The sequence below is a fragment of the Pan paniscus genome, chromosome 3 (genome assembly GCF_029289425.2).
Source record: "Pan paniscus chromosome 3, NHGRI_mPanPan1-v2.0_pri, whole genome shotgun sequence".
Taxonomy (NCBI): domain Eukaryota; kingdom Metazoa; phylum Chordata; class Mammalia; order Primates; family Hominidae; genus Pan; species Pan paniscus.
This window is the reverse complement of record NC_073252.2, coordinates 166,116,923-166,141,635: the sequence shown is the minus strand read 5'-3', so window position 1 is coordinate 166,141,635 and position 24,713 is coordinate 166,116,923. Positions and strand designations below refer to the sequence as shown.

The window sequence follows — 24,713 nt, the reverse complement described above, 5'->3', positions numbered from 1 at the left end:
CTCTTTGCTACAAAAAGAGATTATAAACTTTTAGAGAAACAATGGTGGTCTATTGCCTCTGGACTTTCTAGGGTTAACAGAAAGAATAGAAGAGGACTGGAAAGAAGATATTTTTATTTATTTATTTATTTATATATTTATTTATTTATTTGAGACGGAGTCTTGCTCACTCACCCAGGCTAGAGTGCAGTGGCGCAATCTCAGCTCACTGCAACTTCCACCTCCCAGGTTCAAGCCATTCTCCTGCCTCAGCCTCCCAAGTAGCTGGGATTGCAGGCTTCGCCACCACGCTTGGCTAATTTTTTTGTATTTTTAGTACAGTTGAGGTTTCATCAGGTTGGCTAGGTTGGTTTTAAACTCCTGACCTCAAGTGATGCACCCGCCTTGGCTTCCCAAAGTGGTGGGATTACAGGCATGAGCCACCATGCCCAGCCCACTTTTTATTTTTTAAAACTGATGTATAATTACTCAATGTTCTGTGTGTCACACTAAATCATCTCATGTACCTCTTATATTATGTACCATCATTTGGGATAACTGCTCTATATTAGTCAATTAGCAAAGATTTATTGAGCAATAAATATGTGTAAACTGTAGCAAAAATCATGATTGGGAAACATAGTTGCTACCTTCCAAGAGCTTGCTCTCCTGATGGGGCTGTATAGCATACACATTCGAGAAGGTGGCAAACAACACAAGGTGTACATGGTAAGCAGCACATGCTGCCCTAGAACGGTGTCCAGCAGTGGCACAATGGCAGGACATGGAAGGCATAGCAGTAAAGAGACCATATCACTTTGACCAGAGTGTAGAGCTGCACCTGTCAATTTATTCTTTTGTCTTGGTCCATCCACAGATAGAGCTGAGTCCGAAGTAGGCTTGTGGAAATTGTCATACTATCCACTGTAAGGAGTTGGTAGGGGCATTCTTTATTATGTCCACACAGTTGCCTTTTGTAAGAATCCCCCTGGAAAATTCTTATCTGATATTAGTGCTGAGAATAAATAGCTGTTTATCTCATAGACATTCTGAAATGTGTCATTCACACTTGCTCCTAGGAATCTTAGAATATAATTTGTGTCCCATTTTAGTCTCTTTCTTGTTTTTCTTTCCTTTTTACCAAATTTTGATTTATATGATCATATTGTATTATCTTTACCCTTATAAAATACCTCAATTATTGGAAAAGTACAGGGTATGAATAAATTAAGGAAAATATCAAATAAATAATAAAACCCATAATTGTAACAGAAGAAAACCAAGAACATTTCTAATGTCATAGCTATTTCTAACTCACACTAAAGAAACTTCTAGTCCTAATTCTGAAAGAATTTGTTTTTAAACATGAAATTTGGAAGCTGAGTTAGCTTGCAATACCAGCTACTTCTCTATCTACTACCTGTCAGGTTTGGAACAAGTTTACCTCTGTGAGGGTTAGCTCCCTCATGTACAAAATGTAGATGAAAATGTTTACTGCATAGGGTTGTTCTCAGGATTAACTGAGCTAACATATAACTAGTGCTTGGGGCAGCACAGCACAGTGTTGGCACATAATCTGAACTCAATAAAGAATTGACGCTACTACTGCTACACTAACTTGTTACTTGCTCTCTAAATATGTCCCTCAAGTCTCTGAAATACACCTAAGTTTAAGATCAGTGTAGGACATGTTTCTATTAAATTGGTGGTTTTGGCTAAGTGGAGTCAAAATAACTTTTTTAAGGAAAGATACTTACATTTATAAATGTTGGTTGAAATCAAAAGGAAATTTTACCTTAATCTCACAGGTGAATAAAGTAATCAAGGGTTTTGATGAATGAGCATCAATCTACAGAACTATGCTGCAATCTTATCACCAAGCAGTTTAATTTTTTAAATAAAAGTAAAGAGATCTTTCTGAAATGTATTTCGCCCATAGGTGATCCTTGCCGAACTCCCGGAGGATTTTAAAGCTGCTTTATATGAGTATAACCTGGCAGTAATGAAGGATTTTGCCTCCTTCCTGCTGATTGCTTCCAAGTCGGTGAACATGAAAAAAGAGTATCAACTCCCTTTGTCAAGAATCAGTAAGCAGATTTTAGTTCCATTCTGGAACAATTTAAAGAGTAAACAATCTTGGTTAAGAAAGCCTCTGGATATTGGATGCTTCAAAGCTGGTAAAGGAGCTTATTACAGGGCAGCTGTACTAACCCAAGTGTTTTATCCCCAGAAAACAATTTAGCCCATTGTAGGGTGTGGTAATGGCTCTGTTTTCCAATTAAAAAAAACTTTATAATTACCAAATATTAATTGGGCAATGGAGGAAAAAAAATAAAAGTCATTCATGAACCATTTTGATGGAAGGTTGCCTATCTGTTCAGGTTGGAAAACTGGATCAGAAAAAGTGACAGATGAAAAAGAAAATGGCATAATTTCTGGCATTTTTTTCCCCTGAGGGGCAGTTGCATAGTGGTTACAAATGTGAACACTGGCAGCAGAATGCCAAGGTCTAAATCCTGGCTCTGCTACTTATTAACCATGAGGTCTCATGCCAGTTACTTAATCTTTCTGTGTCTCATTTTTTTAATCTGTAAAATGAAATGACTAAAAATATTACCTAGCTTACAGAATTTTAGAGGATTAGGTATACTAATGTTTATAAGGTTCTTAAAACAGTGCATAGCACATAGTCAACATCGCGTAAGTCTATTCTACCCAACGTGGTAGCCACCAGCCAGCTACGTGTCACTATTTAAATTAAGTTGATTAAAAATAAAACAATTGAAAAGTTAATTCTTTAGTCACTTTAGCTTTAGTCACGTTAACTTTCCAGTGCTAGTGGCTTCTACTTTGGACACAGTAGAGGTAGAATATTTCTATCATTATGGAAAGTTCTAGCGGACGTTGCAAATATCATTCTTTGCTTCAATTATTTGTTCTTGATTGAGGAGTAACTGGTATTGCAAAGTAACTAAGCTTCCAAATTTCAATTTTATAGCAGGAAACTTTTAGGGGAGAATAAATGGAAAGAAGAAGCTAGACTAAGAGTAAAGAGTGGAGCCATAAAATGATTCTCATATTCCCCTGTCTCCTAATATAGTCTTAGTTGGAGTAAAAGACAGGGAGGTAAGCATTGTAGTTACTCAAGATTTGTTGATGTAGGACACAGCATGAGCAAATGCAGACAATAATGGTGGAAGCAAGGAAAGTAGTGCAGAGAAAAGATGATGGGAGTGTGTGATTGTGTCATGATGGGAAAAACGAGCCAGACCTGAGTGCATGACTTGGTGCCTTCCAAGTCCAGCGAGATGGTACTCGCTGGACGGAACCTCTGTTTTATCTCTTATGCCAGCTCCAAATCCACTGGTAGGAGCTGCCTGAACATCATGTCTAGGAGGTTTCTGAGGTTATATCTGAGTTCATAGGCAAAAATAACAGGTAATAAAAAAAAGTAATGATAATAAGTTAATAGTCAACATGGATTGAATGATTACTCTGTGCCAAGCTGTGTTAATGACTTTATGCACCATATCTCAATCAGTTTTCATTCTGATGAGATGAATGTCACCTACTGTGGCTTGACCTACAGTGAGTTTAAAAGGGTTAACATTTGGGCTGATTTTTAAAACCTAACGTGACCTAGTCCAAAATGGTCAGAATTCACAGGTAAAGAATGTGAAGACTCCCAACTCGTGTCTCACTTGATGAGCTGCAAGGAAGGAAGAGTAGCCATTTCACCATTTGTTTGTCTTTCGGGGAACACAGATAACGATTTGCTTAGACCAGAGACTATCAACCAGGTAAGTGAAGGATACATCTTATGTACAAAATGTGTTTAACAGACAGAGTGGGGTTACATTGCTGTGAAGCCTTGATAGGACCTCAAACCCCAAACACTGAAAAATGTCCACTGATGAGCATCATTGTCTAAGAGAATGAAGCCCTGGAGGCCAGTGTGATTTATGCTCTATGGAGTTGGCCTGAGAAACCCTGCTTCTTTGTCTAAAATTTCAGACACCACTGTTTTTTTCTCATTTTTTTAATGAGGTTTGCCACAGGTTTGCTGTGGGAAGAGGAAAAGAAAGCAGCTCACATTTTTCCAAAATTGATCATAGACCTCATAGTGCTTTTCTACTCCAGACCACATGGATCTTTGGGGACAGTGGTCCACAAAGGGGGCCACAAAGCATTAGAACCTCTGGGAGGTTCTGGATAAAATATTAGGGTGCTGGGAGATTTTAGATTCAATTTGAAATATGAGAAATAAATTCCACATTGAATATATTTAATAATAAAGATTGACATTGTGCACTGGCTTCTTTTATCCCTGAGTCAGAGAGTCACACATCATGTCAAATATGCTCTTCAAGTATTTTTGCATATGTAACGTTTAAAGGAATTTTTAAAAATCGTGAATCTTCTTGCACAGTTTGGGTTGATATCTAAAAATTTTGTTAACCAAAATTTTAATAGCTGCTAATGCAATTTCAGGTTCATTATAAATGTTGACATTTTAAAAGAACTGTTAAATTATTTAAAAGTTTATCCAAAAGAATATAGATATCAAAGCTATTTGATACCCAAAGTAAACAAATAGAAAAGAACACAGATGATCAAACAACTTCTTCAAAGTTACAAATTCTACATTATGTATTTTTCTCATTGAACTTTTGTATCTTCCCTTCCCTTCCCTCCCCTCCCCTTCCCTCGACTCCCCTCCCTTTCCCCCCTTTTTATTTGTGACAGGGTCTCACTCTGTTGCCCAGGCTGGAGTGCAGTGGCACTATCTCGGCTCACTGCATCCTCAACTTCCGGGGCTCAGGTGATCCTCCCACCTCAGTCTCCCATACACCTGGAACTACACGCACGTGCCAGCATGCCCAGCTAATTTTTTATATTTTTAGTAGAGATGGATTTCAGCATATTGCCCAGTCTGATCTTGAACTCCTGGGCCCAAGCAATCCACCCACCTCAGCTTCCCAGAGTGCTAGGATTACAGGCATGAGCCACCATGCCTGGCCTGAACTTGTATTTTTATTCCAACTTGCTCCACAGTTTAATTTTACCCATGCACTGGCAGAATTTGCAGATTCCTTCTGATTCTGTACAGATTAATTTGTCTAATGTGCCCAGAACCACGGAGACTTAGTTTTTGTTTGTTTGTTTTGCTTCTCTTCATTTTCTCCCCTTCTACCTCCTCCTCTGCCACTTTTTTCTTCTCTCTGGAGCCCAGAGGTTTGTGCTGTTTCATTTTATTCTCCCTGTGAGCACAGGGAGACACTAGCTACATGACACTCCTTTCAAGGTCATTCTGTGCACCAATGAAGATAACGATGAAAATTCTACCTTAAAATCAGCTTCTATTTATTTTTCCTTAGTGAATGTTGCTAACAGTATTGTAGTTGGATGGTTGAAACTGCCTTCAGTATGCTGCGAGAGTTCCTATTTCCCTCAGCGGTGCTGCCCATTCCCGAGGCATGCTTAGTGTCACACTGGCCAGTGTCTGTAACACGCCCTTTCCCTCACTGTAATGGGCCCTATTTCCCTCAACCCCCATGGGAATCCCCCTCTGCCTGCCTCCTTCACTTCAACTTCTTCAGAACGTACTTTAAGAAACAGATTCATACAAAGGAAATCTCAAACTGCAAACAGTTACTCTTTACATATCAATAACGAAGTAATAGAAAATGTCTTTCTTCAGGTCATCCTGCGCACAGTCGGTGTTAGTGGCACTCAGGCTCCTCTGCTGTGGCCATGGAAATTAGATAACCGAGGAAGGAGAATGCCACTAAATGCATATGTGCTCAATTTCTATAAACACAACTGCTTGACAAGATTAGACCAAAAAAATGGGTAGGTTTATGGGTATGTTTCTGTAAAATATATACATACATATATATCTATGTTTTATTATTGTATATTCATATTATATACGTAACAGCATATAATTTACATTATATAGTTATATAAACATAAATTTATATTATATATTTTTTAATAGAAATTTTAATACCTAATCTTTTAAGAGTTTAAAATACAGATGAATCATAAAAAACATACTAGATCACTTCGTAGAAGACTGATTTCTGGTGATTAGAAACTCCAGTATTATTTGGGATTTTGGGGCTACTACCAAAATTTTGGCACTTGAACTAGTTCTGGTGAATGTAATTCTGAAGACAGAAAATTTGGATATATTACAAAGCTCAAAAAGATATTTTAATTATACTAACATTTCTCTTAATATAATTTAGTAACAAACTATACTAAATTATTAGTATAATTTACCATTACACTAACTATTCATTAAGAAAGAATGTTGATTTCTAGGAGTATATAAAATATTATTTTTTATGAAATAAATTAATATTTTTAATGAAATAAATATTTTTTATGAAATAAATTAATATTTATTTTTTTCCCACAAATGTGACATGGAGGGAAAAGATCTGAAACTTACATTTTGAGAAAGTTAACTTAGCAGGTGTCTGTTAGAAAGTGACACTTGTTCTAGTTCTTTGACATGGAAAACATTTTACAAAGCAGTAAAGAAGGATGAATACTTAGAATTCACATGGAACGTGAAGAATTTAGCCATGGAAACAAGTAGGTAGAAATGGGGAAAGTCATGCTTTTAAACAGTGATTCAGGAATTCTATATGTATTTTACATACATTTTAAAATAATTCTGATAAAAATAAGTTTTAAATATTTAAATGCTGTTCTTTTTAAAGTTTTTAAATTGACATATTGTAACTGCACATATATATAGGATACAGTTTGATATTGTGAAACATACATGTTGCATAATGATCAAATCAGGTTAGCCAGGGTACCCATCACCTTATGCACTTACCATTTTTTTGTGGTGAGAATGTTCAAAACCTCTCTTCTGGCTACTTTGTAATCTACAATACAATGCTGTTAACTATACGTACCTTACTGTGCAATAAAACACTAGAACTTATTCCTCCTGTCTACTTACTGTAATTTTGTACATGTTGATCAACCTCTGCCCACCTTCTCCTTTCTCTTCCCCTCCCCAATCTTTGTAACCATTATTCTACCCTCTACTTCTATTTTATTAATTTTTCTTCTTTTTAAACTTTACATGTGAGTGATATCATGCAATATTTTTCTTTCTGTCTCTGGATTATTTCACTTAACATAATGTCCTCCAGATTGATTCATGTTGCCACAAATGACAGGATTTCATTCCTTTTTATGGCTGAATAGTATCTAATTGTGTATATGTACCACATTTTCTTTATCTATTCATCCACTGTTGGACACTTAAGTTGATTCCATATCATAGCTATTGTAAATAGTGTGGCAATAAGGATGGGAGTGCAGATATCTCTTTGACATACTGATTTAATTTCTTTGGATATATATCTAGTAGTGGGATTGCTTGATCTTATCGTAATTCTAGTTTTAATGTTTTGAAGAATTTACACACTGTTTTCCATAATGGATATACTCATTTATAATCCTACCCACAGCATGTAAGGGTTCCCTTTCCTTCACATTCACACCAACACTTGCTTTCTTTTGTCTTTTTATTATTAATAGCCATGCTAACTAGAGTGAGGTGGTATTTGATGGTGGTTTTGATTGGCATTTTATGATGCTTAGTGATAGTGAACATTTTTTCATATACCTGTTGGCCTTTTGTATACTTTCTGTTGAGAAATGTCTATTAAAGTTTTTTGCCCATTTTTAAATAGATTTTTTTTTGCTGTTATGTTTCTTATGTATTCTGGATATGAATCTTTTGTCTGATGTATAGTGTGTAGATATTTTTCTCCCATCTTATAGGTTATCTCTTCACTCTGTTGTTTTCTTTACTGTGGAAAACTTTTTAGTTTGATGTAATCTCTTTTGTCTAATTTTGCTTTTATTGCTTCTGTTTTTGAGATCTTATTTTAAAAATCCTTGCCCAGTCCAATATCATGAAGTTTTTCTGCTGTTTTTTTGTTTGTTTGTTTGTTTGTTTGTTTTTAATCGCTGTATTAGTTTGTTTTCACACTGCCGATAAAGACATACCCAAGACTGGGCAATTTAAAAAGAAAGGGGTTTATTTGACCTACAGTTCCGCGACCTCACAATCATGATAGAAGTTGAAAGACATGTCTTACATGGCCGCAGACAAGAGAAGAGAGCATGTGCAGGGAAACTCCCATTTTTAAAACCATCAGACCTTGTGAGACTCATTCACTATCAGGAGAACAGCTCAGGAAAGACCTGCCCCCATAATTCAGTCACCTCCCACCGGGTTCCTCCCATGACACATGGGAATTGTGGGAGTTACAATTCAAGATAAGATTTGGGTGGGGACACAGGCAAACTATATCATTCTGCCCCTGGCCCCTCCCAAATCTCATGTCCTCACATTTCAAAACCAATCATGCCTTCCCAGCAGTCCCCCAGAGTCTTAACTCATTTCAGCATTAACTCAAAAGTCTACTGTCCAATGTCTTATCTGATACAAGGCAAGTCCATTCCATCTATGAGCCTGTAAAATCAAAAGCAAGTTAGTTACTTCCTAGATACAATGGGGGTATGAGGATTGGGTAAATACAGCCATTCCAAGTGGGAGAAATTGGCCAAAACAAAGGGGCTACAGGCCCCATGCAATTTGAAATCCAGCAGGGCAGTCAAATCTTAAAGCTCCAAAATGATCTCTTTTGGCTCCATGTCTTGCATCCGAGCCATGCTGATGCAAGAGGTGGGTTTCCATAGTCTTGGGCAACTCCACCCCTTTGGCTTTGCAGGGTACAGCCTCCCTCCTGGCTGCTTTCACAGGCTGGCATTGAGTGTCTGTGGCTTTTCCAGGTGCACAGTGCAAGCTTTCAGTGGGTCTACCATTCTGGGGTACAGAGGATAGTGGCCCTCTTCTCACAGCTCCACTAGGCAGTGCCCCACTTAGGATTCTGCATGGGGGCTCTGACCCCACATTTTCCTTCTGCACTGCCTGAGAACAGGTTCTCCATGAGGGCCCTGCTCCTGCAGCAAACTTCTGCCTGGGCATCCAGGCGTTTCCATACATCTTCTGAAATCTAGGCAGGGGTTCCCAAATCTCAATTATTGACTTCTGTGCACCTGCAGGCTGAACACCATGTGGAAGCTACCAAGGCTTGGGGCTTGCACCCTTTGGAGCCATGGCTCAAGCTCTACATTAGCCTTTTTCAGCCATGGCTGGAGCAGCTGGGACACAGGGCACAAAGTCCCTAGGCTGCACACAGCACAGGGACCCTGGGCCTGGCCCATGAAACCACTTTTTCCTCCTGGGTTTCCAGACCTCTGATGGGAGGGTCTGCCATGAAGACCTCTGCCACATCCTGGAGACATTTACCCCATTGTCTTGGGGATTAACGTCAGGCTCCTTGTTACTTATGCAAATTTCTGCAGCTGGCTTAAATTTCTCCTCAGAAAATGGAATTTTCTTTTCTATTGCATTGCCAAGCTGCAAATTTTCCAAACTGTTATGCTCTGCTTCTCTTATAAAACTGAATGCCTTTAACAGTACCCAAGTCACCTCTTGAATGCTTTGCTGCTTAGAAATTTCTTTCTCCAGGTACCCTAAATCATCTCTCTCAAGTTCTAAGTTCCATAAATCTCTAGGGCAGGGGCAAAATGCTGCCAGTCTCTTTGCTAAAACATACAAGAGCTACCTTTGCTCCAGTTCCCAATAAGTTCCTCATTTCCATCTGAGACCACCTTAGACTGGACTTTATTGTCCATATTGCTATCAGCATTTTGGGCAAAGCCATTCAACAAGTCTTTAGGAAGTTCCAAACTTTCCCACGTTTTCCTATCTTCTTCTGAGCTTTCCAAACTGTTTCAACCTCTGCCTGTTACCCAGTTCCAAAATCATTTCCACATTTTCAGTTATCTTTTCAGCAGCACCCCACTCTACTGGTACCAATTTACTGTGTTAGTTCATTTTCACACTGCTGATAAAGACATGCCCAAGACTGGACAACTTACAAAAGAAAAAGTTTTATTGGACTTAGAGTTCCATAGGGCTGTGGAGACCTTACCATCATGGCAGAAGGTGAAAGGCACGTCTCACATGGTGGCGGATGAGAAAAGAGAGCTTGTACAGGGACATTCCTGTTTTTAAAACCATCAGGTCTCATGAGACTCATTCACTATCACAAGAACAGTGCAGAAAAGACCTGCCCTCATAAATCAATAACCTCCCACTGGGTTCCTCCCACGACATGTGGTAATTGTGGGAGTTAAGATTCATGATGAGATTTGTGTGGAGACACAGCCAAACCATATTAATTGTTTCATAGTTTCAGATTTTACATTTAAGTCTTTAACCATTTTGAGTAGATTTTTGTATATGGTGAGAAGTAGGAGTCTAATCTCATTCTTGTGCATGTGTATATCTAATTTTCCCGACATCATATATTGACATATTAGCATATTATATTATGCTATTATATTTAATATGTTATTAACATATTAACATATAACATATCAGCATAACCTATTAAACACATATATAATAGCATATAATATATTAACATATAATATAATGGCATAACATATTAAACACACATTCCCTTTTCCCTCGTGTGTGTTCTTGGCACACATGAGGGAAAAGCTAATTTATAAAAAATCAGTTGGGTGTAAATGTGTGGATTTATTTCTGGGTTTTCTACTGTTTCATTGGTCAAAGTATGTGGTTTTTATGATGGAATCATACTGTTTTGTTTATGATAGCTTTGTAGTATATAGTGTGTTGAAGTCAGTGTGATGCCTCTAGCTGCATTCTTTTTGCTGAGGATTGCTTTGCATATTTGGGACTTTTGTGGTTTCCTACAAATTTTAGGATTTTTTTCCCTATTTTTGTAAAAAATGTCATTGGTATTTTAATGGAGATTGTATTAAATTTATAGATCATTTTGGGTAGTGTGGCCATTTTAACAATACTATTTTTTTCATTCCCTGAACATGGAATATCTTTTCATTTCTTAGTGTCCTCTTTAATTTCTTTCATCAATGTTTTACAGTTTTCAGTGTAGAGATCTTTTACCTTCTTGTTTATTTATTATCTAATTTTTTGTAGCTATTGTAAATGAATTTGTTTTAAAAAACTTTTTATTTTCAGACAGTTTGCTATTATTGCATAGAAACACTACTGATTTCTGTGTGTTAATTTTGTATCCTGCAAATTTATATTATTTGTTGATCAGTTCTAGCAGTTTTTCATTAAGTCTTTAGGGTTTCCTGTATATAAGATCTTGTCTGAAAACAGGGACAATCTGACTTTTTCCTTTCCAATTTGGATGTCTTTAATTATTTATTCTCTTGTCTGCTTGCCCTGGCTAGGACTACTAGTACTATGTTGAATAAAAATGGTGAAAGTCGGCATCCTTGTCTTATTCCTGATCGTATGATGTTAGCTATGGATTTGTCATATATGGCTTTTATTGTGTTGAGGTACATATCTTCTATACCTAATTTGTTAAGAGTTTTTATTATGAAGGGATGTTTTGAATTTTGTCAAATGCCTTTTCTGTATCTATTGAAAGATCATATGGTTTTTGTTTTCCTGTTAATGCGATTTATCTCATTTATTGATTTGCATATATTGCACTATCCTTGCATTCCCTGGATAAATCCCCCTTGATCTTATTGAATGACATTTTTAATGTGCTTTTGAATTTGGTTTGCTAGTATCTTGTTGAGAATTTTTGGATTTGTGTTTATCAGAGATATTGGCCTATAATTTTTGTTGTTGTTGCTGTATCCTTGTCTGGTTTTGGAGTCAGAATAATGTTGGTCTTGTAAAAAAAATTTGGAAGTAGTCCCTCCTCTTAAATTCCCTTAATAGTTTGAAGAGGATTGGTATTAGTCTTCTTTAAATGTTTGGTAGAATTCAGCAGTGAAGCCATTAAGTCGTGGGCTTTTTTTTTTTTCTGATGAAAACTTATGATTACTAGTTGAATTTCTTCTCTCATTACTGCTCTGTTTAGATTTTCTATTTCTTCTTTATTTAATTTTGGGAAGTTGTATATGTCCAGGAACTTAACCATTTCTTCCATGTTATCAAATGTGTTAGTGTATAGTTGTTGATAATAGTATCTTATTATTTTTTGTACTTCTGTGGAACTGTTGTAATGTCTCCTTTTTAATATCTAATTTTATTTATTTTAGTCTTCCCTCTTTTTTTCTTAGTCTAGCTAAAGGTTTATCAATTTTGTTTATCTTTTTAAAACCATCTTCATTTCATTGACCTTTCAAATTGCATTTTTTGCCTCTATTTTGTTTACGTCTGCTTCTTTAAGCTTTATTCTTTCCTTCTACCAGTTTTGGGTTTAGTTTGTTCTTGTATATTAAGTTTCTTGAGGTGCATCGTTTGATTGTTTAGTAAAAATCTTTCTTCTTTTTTGATTTAGGCCTTTATTGCTATAAATTCCATTTTAAAACTGCTTTTTCTGTGTTCCATAAGTTTTGTTATAATGTGTTTCCTTTCTCATTTGTCTTAAGAAATATTTAAATTTCCCTTTTAATTTGCTTATTGATCTGTTGGGTTTTTTTTTAAGAGTAATTGTTTAATTTCCATGTATTTGTAAATTTTCCAGAGCATTTCTTGTTGCTGATTTCTAGTTTTATACCATTTTGCTCAGAAAAGTTACTTGATATGATCTCTATATTCTTAAATTTGTTCAGACTTGTTTGGTGATCAAACATATGATCTATCCAAGAGAATGTTCCATGTACAGTTGAGAAAAATGTGCATTCTGAAGCTGTTGGACAGAATATTCTGTAAAAAATATCAGCCAGGCACAGTGGCCCACACCTGTAATCCCAGCACTTTGGGAGGTTGAGGTGGGATGATCACTTGAGGTCAGGAGTTCAAGACCAGCCTAGGCATCATAGCAAGACCCTGTCTCTAAAAAAAGGCTGTTAGGTCAATTTGGTCTATGGTGCAGTTTAATTCTGATGATTCCTTGTTATTTTTTCGCCTGGATGACCCATTCATTGTTGAAAGTGGGATGTTGAAGTCCCTAATATTATTATACTGCAGTTTGTCTCTCTTTTTAGATCTAATAATAATTGCTTTATATATTTGGATGTTTTGGTATATAGAATTACAATGCTCTTGTTGAATTGATTCCTTTATCATTATATAATGACTTTGTCCTTTTTATAGTTTTTGTCTTAAAGTTCATTTTATCTGATATAAGTATTGCTACTCCTGCTCACTTTTGATTTCTGTTTGCCTGGGATATCTTTGTCCCTTCCTTCACTTTCATTCTATGCCTGTCTTTAATGGTGAGGTGATTCTGTAGTAGTCAGCATACAATTGTACATTGAGTGAATTTTTTTAAGAGACGGAGTCTCTCTCTGTCACTGGGGCTGGAGTACAGTGGCACAATCATAGCTCACTGCAGCCTCCAACTCCTGGGTTCATTCAGTCCTCCCAGCTCAGCCTCCTGAGTAGCTAGGACTACAGGTGCACACCACCACACCTGGCTAATTTTTTATTTTTCTTTTTTGTACAGACAGGGTTTTACTCTGTTACCTTTAAAATAAAATCCATTCACTCTGTATCTTTTAACTGGAGACTTTATTTATTTTCGAGGTAATTATAAGTAGGTAAGAACTTACATCTGCCATTTTGTTCATTGTTTTCTGGTCGTTTTGTAGATTCTTTGTTCCTTTATTCCTCTCTTGTTGTTTATGTCTGTGGTTTGGTGGTTTTCTGTGGTGCTAAGCTTTATTTTCTTCTTTTTTCTCATTTGTGTGCCTGCTCTAAGTTCTTTCTTTGTGGTTATCATGTGCTAACATAAAGAGTCTTGTAGTTATAATAGACTATTTTATGCTGATAACAACTTAACTTTGGTCACATAAAAATATTTTAGACTTTCTCGCTTCCCCACAATAATTTCTGTTTTTGTTGACTTAATTTACATCTTTATCTATTGTGTATTCTTTAGTCATTAATTGTAGGTGTTGTTGTTTTTTCACCATTTTGACTTAAAGCTTTCAGACTAGAGAACTGAAGGATTTCCGTAGCACCCAGACAGCATGAGGTTATTCTGAATTTGATTACGAATTTACTTCTATCGATGAGTTTTAATCTTTCAAATATTTTTGTGATAGTAATGATCATTCTTTCATTTTTAGTTGTAGCATTCACTTAAGATTTCTTGTAAGCCTAGACTAGTAGTGATAAATTTCCTCAGCTTTTGCTTGTCTGGGAAGATCTTTATTTCTCCTTCATTTCTGAAGGATAGCTTTCCTGGATGTAGTATTCTTGACTGACTTTTCTTTTTCTTTCAGCACTTTGAATATATCATTCCATTCTTTCCTGGCCTGTGAGGTTTCTGCTGGGAATCTGCTGATAGTCTCATGAGGATTCCCTTATGTGTGACTTGATGCTTTTTTCTTCAGCATTTAGAATTCTTTGTCTTTGACTTTTGACAGTTTGGTTATAATGTGCCTCAGAGAGTATCTTTGTGGGTTGAAACTAATTGGGGACTTTTGAGCTTCTTAGATGCATATATCTCCCAAGACATGGGAAGTTTTCAGCTATTATTTTGTTAATAATAATAACAAAATATCTCTCTACTTCTCCCTCTGGTGCCCCTATAAGGTGAATATTTGTTCATTTAATGGTGTCCCATAAGTCCTATGCGGTTTCTTAATTCCTTTTTATTCTTTTTCCCTCTTTGACTGGTTATTTCAAAAGACCCGTCTTCAAATTCAGAAATTATTTCTTTAGCTTGATCTAGTCTGTTGCTAAAGCTCTCATTCTTTTAAAACTTAATGCATTGAATTCTTTAGCTCCAAGATTTTTTTGGTTCTTTTGTATGATATCTACAGGAGGATAGGCTACAGATGTTGGTGGTATGGTTTTGGTGGGGGCAGGGGCACTGAGCTGGTTATTTGGGGCAGGCATATTTTGGTTCAGTGTGCCAGCAGGCTGTATGGTGGACTCTCCAGAGAAGTGAGGCTATCACCAGGCTGGCTCTTGAGCTGGGTATCTGTGGGTGCAGTGAGCCAGCCAGCTGTGCAGTAGTGTCTCTGGAGGAGGTAAGACCACTGTTGGACTGCTGTTGGTTTGAGTGCAGGCATATGTGGGCTGGCCAGCTGTGTGGCAGTGTCTATGGGGAGGTCGGGCTGCTGTTGAACTGGATATTGGGCCAAGTGCATGTGTAGTGGGACTGCTGGCTGTGTGGCAGTGTCCCTGGGAAGGTGAGGCCTCTGCTGAACTGGCTGTCAGGCCAGGCACATGTAAATGCATGCTGGGCTGACTGGCGTGCCGCAGTCTTTTCAGGGGGTGGGGCCACCTCTGCCCTGGCTGCCAGGCCTGGCATGGGTTGGGGCAGGCATGGTGGTTTTTCTGGCTACGCAGCACAAGTATGCACTGGTGCAGTGGCCTGGCCACCTGTTCAGTGGTTTTCTTGCTGTGCATGTCTGCCTTTTCCCCAGTGGGTGGTGGGCTGCCACATAGCTTTGGATGTGAAATGATAGTGGGGCTTCAGGGATGGAGAGAGAGATTGGCTACTGGCCTTCAAAATGTCATCATGCCATAGCTGCTTAGGTCATGAAGGAGGAGATACACAATGTGGGCTCTTACTCTGGGGCAACGAAACTACTTAAACTTCTGACAACTCTCCAAAATAGATTCTGGGCCTGTGAGGACTGGGAGACTCTCTTGTAGCAAGAACTGCTGGCATCTGTGATGGCTATGGAAACCGCTGGAAGTCTTTTGCATACCATTTTCCTGTAGGAAGAAGCCACCCTGACTCCCAGTCATTTCTGGTAGGAGAGACAGTGTGGCAGAGGCATCTTGCATCTTGTTCAATGTTCTCCTATTCTTGACAAATCTTGAGCTACATCTGTTTTTCTTAGGTCTAGTTCTTAGTTATGAAGAACTAAGAAAGTAGAAATAGAACTAAGAAAGTAGAAGAAGTAAGTAGAAATAACATTAGTCTATCAACTTGTTTTGTTTTCACTTTAATCTGTAGTCCTCATTGACCCTTCTAAGCTTTACTTTTATATTTCACCCTCCCCCTTTGATAATGGTCAAATTATCTCTTTAATAATTTTTTTTGTGGTTTTTACCTATGCCTCTCAATTTCATTATGATTAATACAATGGAATGGTTAGCGGGGAGTGCATTTGGCAGATAAATTAACTGCCATGGACAGACCACTATTAAAGTTTGAGTTAATTCTTTTATGTTTATGTTTTTATACTTTTTAATTAAGAAATGTTGTTCTCTTTAGGATGCGTATGGGACAGCTTTTAAAGTATTTGAAAGATTTTGCATTCAACATTCAGGCTATCAGGTATGTTTCATGCTGAGTTTGATTTTCTCAATTATTTAATGATAGTTTAGCAAACATATAGCTCTTCCTTTGTGTAAGTTTGTGATTCTCATGAAGGAGCACTCTGAAGATACTATTGAGCCTCCCAGGTTCTCTACAATTCAGCTATCCAAAGGCTCTGTAGACCCATTCCTCAGGACACTGTCACACTGTTTTTTTTGTATTAAGATTCATCTCAAATCCATTTGTAATTGAATTTCATTCGGATCAGAGCCTGGAAGGCTCTTCCTCATGACTTCATAAATCTCCAGGCCTCGCTATACTCTCACTATACTCAATTTCTACAAATGCTGAGCAGTCACACTGAGTCAGATAAATGACTTCAGTAGGTCTCTGGTTTATATCCACTTCAAAGCAGTTAAATCTTTCTCGTACCCAGTGCCTTTTCCAGACTCTGGCATCTCCCATTGATTTCCTATGTTCATCTGCCCAATGCTCAACAGAGACCCAAGCAAATATGAACTCTATGTGGGCACTCCTTTCTCTATGCTCCATTGGTCATCCAGTTTTTGTCTAGCTCCATTTTCCTTACCTCTAGTCCTTACTTCTTTATCAAGTGTATGTGGTTTTTCATGTAAATTCAGTTTTGGAAGGAGAATATTTATTTAGAGTTCCTTGTTAGTGAGGACATATTTGTGGTCTTCCTTGGTCTGAGCCGAGTCTGACCCTTTGGGAAGCTTTCTACAAAGAGTGAAAGTCTTAGGATGACCCTACTTCGCCCACTTGGAGTATCTCTACATAAAGGATTCCTCAAGTGGCTTATAGCTACCAAAGCTACAACCTCTTTGAGTAGCCTGAGAAACTTTGGAGATTTTAAATGTATCTCAAGAGTTTAAACAGGAAAAATAATTCCTTCATTCATTTATCAATTATAAAAGTATCAAGGTCTTACTGTGTTAGAGGCACTCTTCCAGGCACTTCAATGTCATGGGAGAAACTTTCTTGTAGACAGTCATATGTGGTAAGTGCTATGATTGAGTTATACACAAAATACTAAGATAACATAAATAACTTTATGATTAATACTACTATAATCGGAAAAAGCATTATAGAAGATGTAATTTCCAATCAGGTCTTAAAGGAGAAGTGAAAATTCATTAAGTAGATTAATTATACTTAATATAATTCTAGTTAATTAGGATAATTAAGTAGAATAATTAGGGTAGTCAGATTTTAAGCAGGGAGAATTGTGTATCCAAATGTACAGAAATATTAAAAGTCCTGATGTATTCAGGGATAGGCCCCAAGCTAATGATGGTGGAGTACAGAATGTGGAGGTTGTGACAGGGACTGGGGAAAATGCTGAGAAGTGAGTGTGGAGTCTTTGAAAGAAATTTGGTTGTATATGCGAAGGGTCTTATTTGTTAGGCAATGAAGTTTGGATTTAAAATGGTAGACAAAGGTGAGACAAATGGTAGACAAAGGGGAGTTTCTAAGGATGAGTATGACATAGATCTATGTTTTAGAGATATTATTCTGGCAGGGTATATAGATTAACTCAAGAGGTAGAGAAACTGAAAGCAGGGAGCTAAAGCTGGAGGCTATACCCATATTCCATGTGAGAGAAAATGAAGGCTTGAATTAGGCAGTGGTGGTAGAAATGAATGATAAGGATTGGAGAAATATTTAAGAGGAGGAATTCATGCAATGGAGAAAGAGATATTATGACAAATTGGGTTTCTAATTTGGTTAATGATAGTGTTAATGAAAGTAAGGAATACATGATGATGACTTCAGAACTGACAATAAAAAAGTATGAGTTGGAATTTAAAATGTCACATGTGTTGTCTATAAGACATCCAGGGGGAAATGTTCAGCAGTCAATAGAATAATAGGTCTGAAACTCTGGAGGAATTTCAGACTTAGAGATAAAGATGTGATCATTCCTAATATTCAGCCACTGAGGACTAGTAAAAAACTGAAACTCTGCTCTAGAGTGAATAAGGTGGAGCATGAAAACGAAAAGGATGGCAAAATGTCAAATCCCAATTGATTGCAATGCTCGAATAGCATGTCAGGTAGCTGAGGGACTCACTTTTCTACGTCTCCTCTCATTCACCCCAGCTTCTATCCTAAGATATATGGATAGGGACAGAATATTTTTCCACTGAATTGGGTGACTGTGGGTTTTTAAAAATAATTGTCCCTATATTAGGAAGTCCATATGGCTTTCATGAGATGTGTAGAGAGAAGAAAAGAAGTTGAATAACACTTCTAGGTTCTAAGAATATGGAATTCCGTGGTCTTACAAACTCACAGGGCAAGTTTAGGTGTAATATAAAGAGGAACTGTGGCCGGACACGGTGGCCCATGCCTGTAATCCCAGCACTTTGAGAGGCCGAGGCGGGTGGATCACGAGGTCAGGAGTTCAAGACCAGCCTGGCCAAGATGGTGAAACCCTGTCGCTACTAAAAATATAAAAATTAGCCGGGTGCCTGTAATCCCAGCTACTCGGGAGGCTGAGGCAGAGAATTGCTTGAACCCAGGAGGCAGAGGTTGCAGTGAGCCGAGATCAGATCACGCCACTGCACTCCAACCTGGGCAACAGAGCGAGACTCTGTCTCAAAAAAAAAAAAAAAGAAAAAGAAAAAAGAAAAAAAGAAGAACTGTGTGAAGGTATATATCTTCATCTTTCTCAAGATACATGATGTATGTTGTAAAGATTTTACAAGATAACTGTGCATTTTATTAATATTCTGCGTACTTTTTCTCCATATTTACATCTGATAGGTTTTGGGGGGAATTACTTCTGCTAACCTTTTAATAATATTGATTGTTATAAAAATGTGGGCTCATTATTTTTTTATTATTATTATCATTTATACAGTGACTCCTTGAGTGAACTATGTGAAAATAAGCATGACAATGTAGTCCTGGCATTTAAACAATTGAGTCAAACCTTTTATGAGAAACTTCAAGAAACGCAAATTCAAATGAGTCAAAATCATTTAGAATAACACCATGGAAAACTTTCAAGTCTGATTATGTGGTATTTATCCCTTTGCAAGGAGAGATATAATTAAGCTTACACAATGAAATGGAAAAAATGTTTGTCTTGGAGCCAAACAGAATTAAACTCAGATATTAGCTCTGCTATTTTCTAACTGAATGACTTTAAGTTATGTAATATATCTGAGCTTTAACTTCATTTTTGGCAAAACCGGAGTAAAAATGAATACCTCTAGTTGTTTTGAGGATTAAATGAGATAATGTAAGAAAAGTGATTGGGATTGGGTGGTGACTTAATGAACGGTAGTGTTTTTTTTAGTAGTTAAAGTTAATGTATAGCAAAATTAGTTTCACATTGTCAAGTTTTCAATACATCCCCAAGTTAATTGAATTTTAAATTAATGATCAATAAATCACAAAGGACCCAAATCAATTCTGAACAACAATTTAGTTATGTAAGAAGACTTCTGAGATTACAAGAAACTCACTGCTGTGGACTGGATGTTTGTGCCCTCCCCTCCAAAATTTTTATATTGAAATTCTAACCCTCAATGTGATGGTATTAGGAGATGATAGGTCATGAGGGTGGAGCTCCTTGGATGTAATTAGTGCCTTTAACAGAGAGACAGGAGAGCTTGTTCTCCAATCTCTGCTCACTACCACTGGATGATACAATGGGAAGATGGCCATCTGCAGACCAAGAAGCAAGCCCGCAACAGAACTGAATCTACTTACACCATGATCTTGAACTTTCCAGCCTCCAGGATTGTGAGAAATACATGTTTGTTGTTTAGCCATCTACTCTGTGGTTTTCTGTTGAAGCAGTCTGAATTGACTAAGACAGTCACTTGGAGTAGTTATAAACCACTTTCCTGTTGAAAGCAGAACATGCTGATTCAACTGTTTTGTTCAATAGCAATGATAGATTTTGTTTAAGTCCCCTACACTTTCTTCTTTCTAAATGATCAAGAGTACACTTCCTGGCAGTGATTAAGGAGTGTGTATCTAACAGAAAAAATATATATACCCTGTGAACCCGAATATGGAATTCAGATTGTTTCTGCCCTCAATATCATACTTAAAAAACAAACATACAAACAAACATAAGGGAACAAACAGCAACCATAACAAAAACAAACCTTTAAAGGTGCGTTTTTTGCTGTGATAAATGAATACGGTACTCTGAAGGAGAAAAAAGTTTCTTAAATAAGCTTAAACTGCAGGTGATTTAAAAATTAGAGAATAGAATTCTTAAAGCTATTGAAAGTTTCAACCAGAAAACCTCAAGTGAATTGTGTATGTAAATGAAATCTTGAATGTAAGTTCTGTGATTCTTTAAGCAAACAATTAGCTGAAAACTTGGTATTGTTGTAGTTTATGTAGTAAGTGACTTGGCACCCATCAGAAAATAAAGGGCGTTAAATTGATTTACTGTTGTGTTCCTTATGTTAAATCTGTTAGTCCATCCATTTGTAGACACCTACGCATTAGGTATTTTGCTTTCATTGCTATCTATCTTTACTGCAGCCCTAGGTCACATACTACAAAATCTGTTTTAGACCTAGACCTTGAACACAGAGCATTTCTTTCTCAGGGTGAAAGACATAACCTTTTGTATCATCCAGAATGTACCAAGACACCATTTATCATATGGCATTACTTAACAGATACATTACATAGGCTTAGAAAAACACTTTGTCTAGAAATGGAAAAGCCTCTTTTCCTTAGAATTTAACCCAAAATTGGTTTATATTAGTCATGTGCCAGAATCTTACTTGTGACTATTTTCTTAGGGCTAATCCTAAATTTTTTTATTTAAAATAAGCACATAGTAACAAACATAGTAGATATTAATCCAGCTTTATAGATAATAACTTTAAATATCAAAGGCTTAAACACAGCAAAAGAGAGATTGTCAGAGTGGATCAAAACACAATAACCAACTATGTGTTGTCTACAAGAAACCTCTTTTAAACATAAAGACATATGCAAATTAAAAGTAAATGGATGTGACTTCTAGTTTCTGGTTTCTCATGTAAGAATCTTGGAATCAACCACTCCATCCTAATTAGTGAAAATAGAAACGAACTGAAAAATTGATAATTATTCTACATCCCTGAGAGAAGTGATGTCACAGGCCCCTCAAATTCGAGCAAAAGGCAGGTGGATACAGAGAATCACAACATACTGAGGCGGAAACCTCCACAGGAAATAGTGCTGGAGTAGGAAAACCTGAACTTTAATGAATGAATTGCTCAGTGTGGGCACGTCTGACAGCTGAAAACTCCAGGGGGATACATTCAGCTGGGAGCCATGCTTCTGTGAGTTTTATATCTGGGAACTGAATATTGGAGAAGAATCCCCTCATGCTTCTGGAAGGAGTAAAATAAAATAAACTGTTTTAAAATGTGCCAGAGCACTCTGTTCTTTTTAATAAGGTCTGCCCTCAAGAGAAACTAGTTACTCAGAGACTAGCCTGCTGGAGTTTTATCAGAGACTAACTCACCTGTTAGAAGGGAAATACCCAACTTCAGCCCACTCTAGCCATCTACCCCACCTAAAGCAGGGCGTAGAATAAAGCTGAGGAGCACTTGTAAAGTTCATAGTCTTGAGGCAAAAGCTCACTAAATGTCAGAAATAATTATAGTCATAAGTCTCTTCTTAATGGAAACATGTTCTGAGAAATACATTGTTAGGTGATTTTTGTCATTGTGTGAACATTATGGAGTGTACTTACATGAACTTAGATAGTGTAGCCTATTATACTCCTAAACCATGTGGTATAAACTATTGCTCTTAGGCTACAAGACTGTATAGCATTTTACTGTACTCAACACTGTAGGTACTTGTAACACAATGGTAAATATTTGTATAGCTAAACATATCTAAACATAGAAAAGGTACAATAAATATATGGTGTTATAATCTTATGGGGCCACTGCCATATATGCAGTCTGTCATTGACCAAAATGTCATTATGCAATGCATGACTGTATAGGACTATAGACCACTCCCCCAACAACTTACCGCCACATTACTAAAGACCTGTTGTTTACAGCAGTTCTTTTTACCCAGTACATTATATCTGGCTATCAAGAAAAAATTACTGGGCAAAAAATTACTAAAAGGCAAAAAAACCAGTTTGAAGAGATGGAGCAAGCGTCAGAATCAGACTTGGCAGAAGTGTTGAAATTATCAGAATGGAAATTTAAAATAGTTAATTTAAAATAATTAATTTGCTATGGGCTTCCATGGATAAAGTAGGCAGCAAGCAAGAACAGAGGAGCAGGCATTATCCAATTTACTGAGGGACAGAATAGAACAAAAAGGTAGAGGAAAGGCAAATTTGCTTTCTTTGCTTGAACAGATACATCCATCTTCTGCTGCCCTTAGACATCAGCACTCCTGATTCTGGGGCTTTTGGACTCAGAGTGGGACATACACCATTGGCAACCCACAGGCTCCATCGCCAATCCTCAGGTCTTTGGGCTGGGACTGAATTATACTTCCTGCTTTCCTGTTTCTCCAGCTTGCAAGTGGCAGATCACAGAACTTCTTGACTTTTATAACCACATGAGCCAATTCCTAAAATAAATCTCCTCATATCTCTCTGTATATGTTCTATTGTTTCTGTTTCTCTGGAGACCCCTAACTAAAACAATACCCTCTTAAAGAAAATTCTGGAATTTCTATAGATTGTTTTCTTACAAAAAGGCAACATAAAATATAAAAAGAAATAAAATGGATTCATGAGATTTTTGCTTAGGCTAAGAATTCAGTTAGATAATTTTAGTCAACTTAGGTTTGACCTAATATATTACTAAAAATGTTCCCCTTTTTGAGACTTAAAAATTCTGAAATTCAGAGTTTAAATGATGATTATACATATTGTTTTTATTCTTCTTTTGCTTTGCAAATATAATTAGTATTTGAAGACAGTATCTTTATATGAAACATCCAGTGAAATTAAATCGATGATTTACCTTTTCAAAATAAAAATCTCGAAGGGGATTGGGCTAAGATGGCAGACTAGAAGCACCACTCTCATGGAAAGGAAACAAAGTAGCTAGTGAAAACTCACCCTGAAGGCTGCATTAGAGAAACCACATTGGAATCCATCAAGGTAGCAGGGGGACAGAGCAGGGAGTCGTGAAGCCAGGCACCAGCCTGTCTGGGCTCATCATAGAGCCAGAAGAACCTCTCTGACATGGGAAAGGATAAGTGAGTAAGAGATCCCTGGGTGACTCATGCTCTTCACAGGCGCCTGTGCAATACTGGAAATGACAGGATCTCCCTGTCTGTCTCTTTCCATCCACATTTCCCCTACCCTGCTTCTAGGCTGAGGCATAGAACCACCTGGAAATTTAGTAACTCTTGAGACAAAGGGGACATCTACAAGCCTTGGGCCCTATAGCAAACCAGAATCTGGCATGGTAGCTCCAATGGAGGCCATAGTTGTAGTGCCTGGGAGTAGTAAGACTGCTCCACCCTACTTGCCAAATGGGGGTCGGTACTGGTGCTAGCTTCTGGCCCAGTGGTTCTGCTTTGATTTGAACTCAACTGGCAGCTGCAGCCTCTCATTGTCCCAGGAAATGCCCAGATGGCAGGATGGGCTACCTCACCTACCCTTTTCACTCATGGCCAGAAGTGCTATGGTTGCTAGAGCTTTTGGCCTAGTGGTCACACTTGTGTGAACTCAGCCCTAGGGCACAGCCCCTTGTTCTAGGAAGCACCCAGATGTCAGGATTGGTGAACCCACCTATCCCCGTCACTGATAACCAGGGGAACCATGCCAGCTACAGCTTCTAGACCAGAGTCCTACACTGCCTGAATTAAGTGAGGGGCCTAGCCTCCTGTTACTCTGGAAATGACCCAAAGGCAGGGTGGGCAGCTCTACCTGCCCCAGCTTCTCATAGCCAGATGGCCCACATCTGCTAGAGCTTCCAGCCCAATGGTACCACTTCTGCCTGAACTCTCTGGGCAGGTGCAACCCCATGTTCTTCCAGGAGGCATTTGGACAGCAGATTAAGGCTGACGGGCAAGGATTCAGCCTGTCTGCCAACAGGAGTCCCTACCTGAGGGAGTCTTGTGGACCAGAACACACAACAAAAGAAACGTGGGCATGGAGACAGTAATCAGAAGGGGCTCCTGCAAGACCCAGGAGCAGACTAGAATTAAAAACAGTAGACTGAACCCACATTATGTCATAATCAAACCCCCAAGGGCATCAAAGAAGATGAAAGCAAGGGCATCAAAGAAGATGAAAGGAAAAAAGCCCATCTAAAGGATAGCAGTGTCAAAGACTTTAGGAACATCAGTCCACACAGATGAGAAAGAACCATCTCAAGAACTCTGACAACCGAAAAGGCCAGAGTATCTTCTTGTCTTCAAACAACTACACTAGTTTCCCAGCAATGGTTCTTA

At 37.7% G+C, this 24,713-nt stretch overlaps 1 protein-coding gene across 2 annotated transcripts in view; it reads left to right on the top strand.

Annotated features, from left to right (window-relative positions):
• Positions 1–20,716, top strand: part of DDX60L (DExD/H-box 60 like) — a 259,291-nt gene extending 238,575 nt beyond the window's left edge. For both annotated transcript variants that reach the window (XM_055111991.2, XM_063603978.1), the window contains 5 exons: positions 1,919–2,066; positions 3,637–3,779; positions 5,681–5,832; positions 16,239–16,301; positions 19,168–20,716. In XM_055111991.2, the coding sequence (XP_054967966.1) occupies positions 1,919–2,066; positions 3,637–3,779; positions 5,681–5,832; positions 16,239–16,301; positions 19,168–19,297 (636 nt within the window). In that variant the 3' untranslated portion in view covers positions 19,298–20,716. The remainder of the gene's footprint in view (positions 1–1,918; positions 2,067–3,636; positions 3,780–5,680; positions 5,833–16,238; positions 16,302–19,167) is intronic.
• Positions 20,717–24,713: the final 3,997 nt, after the last annotated feature.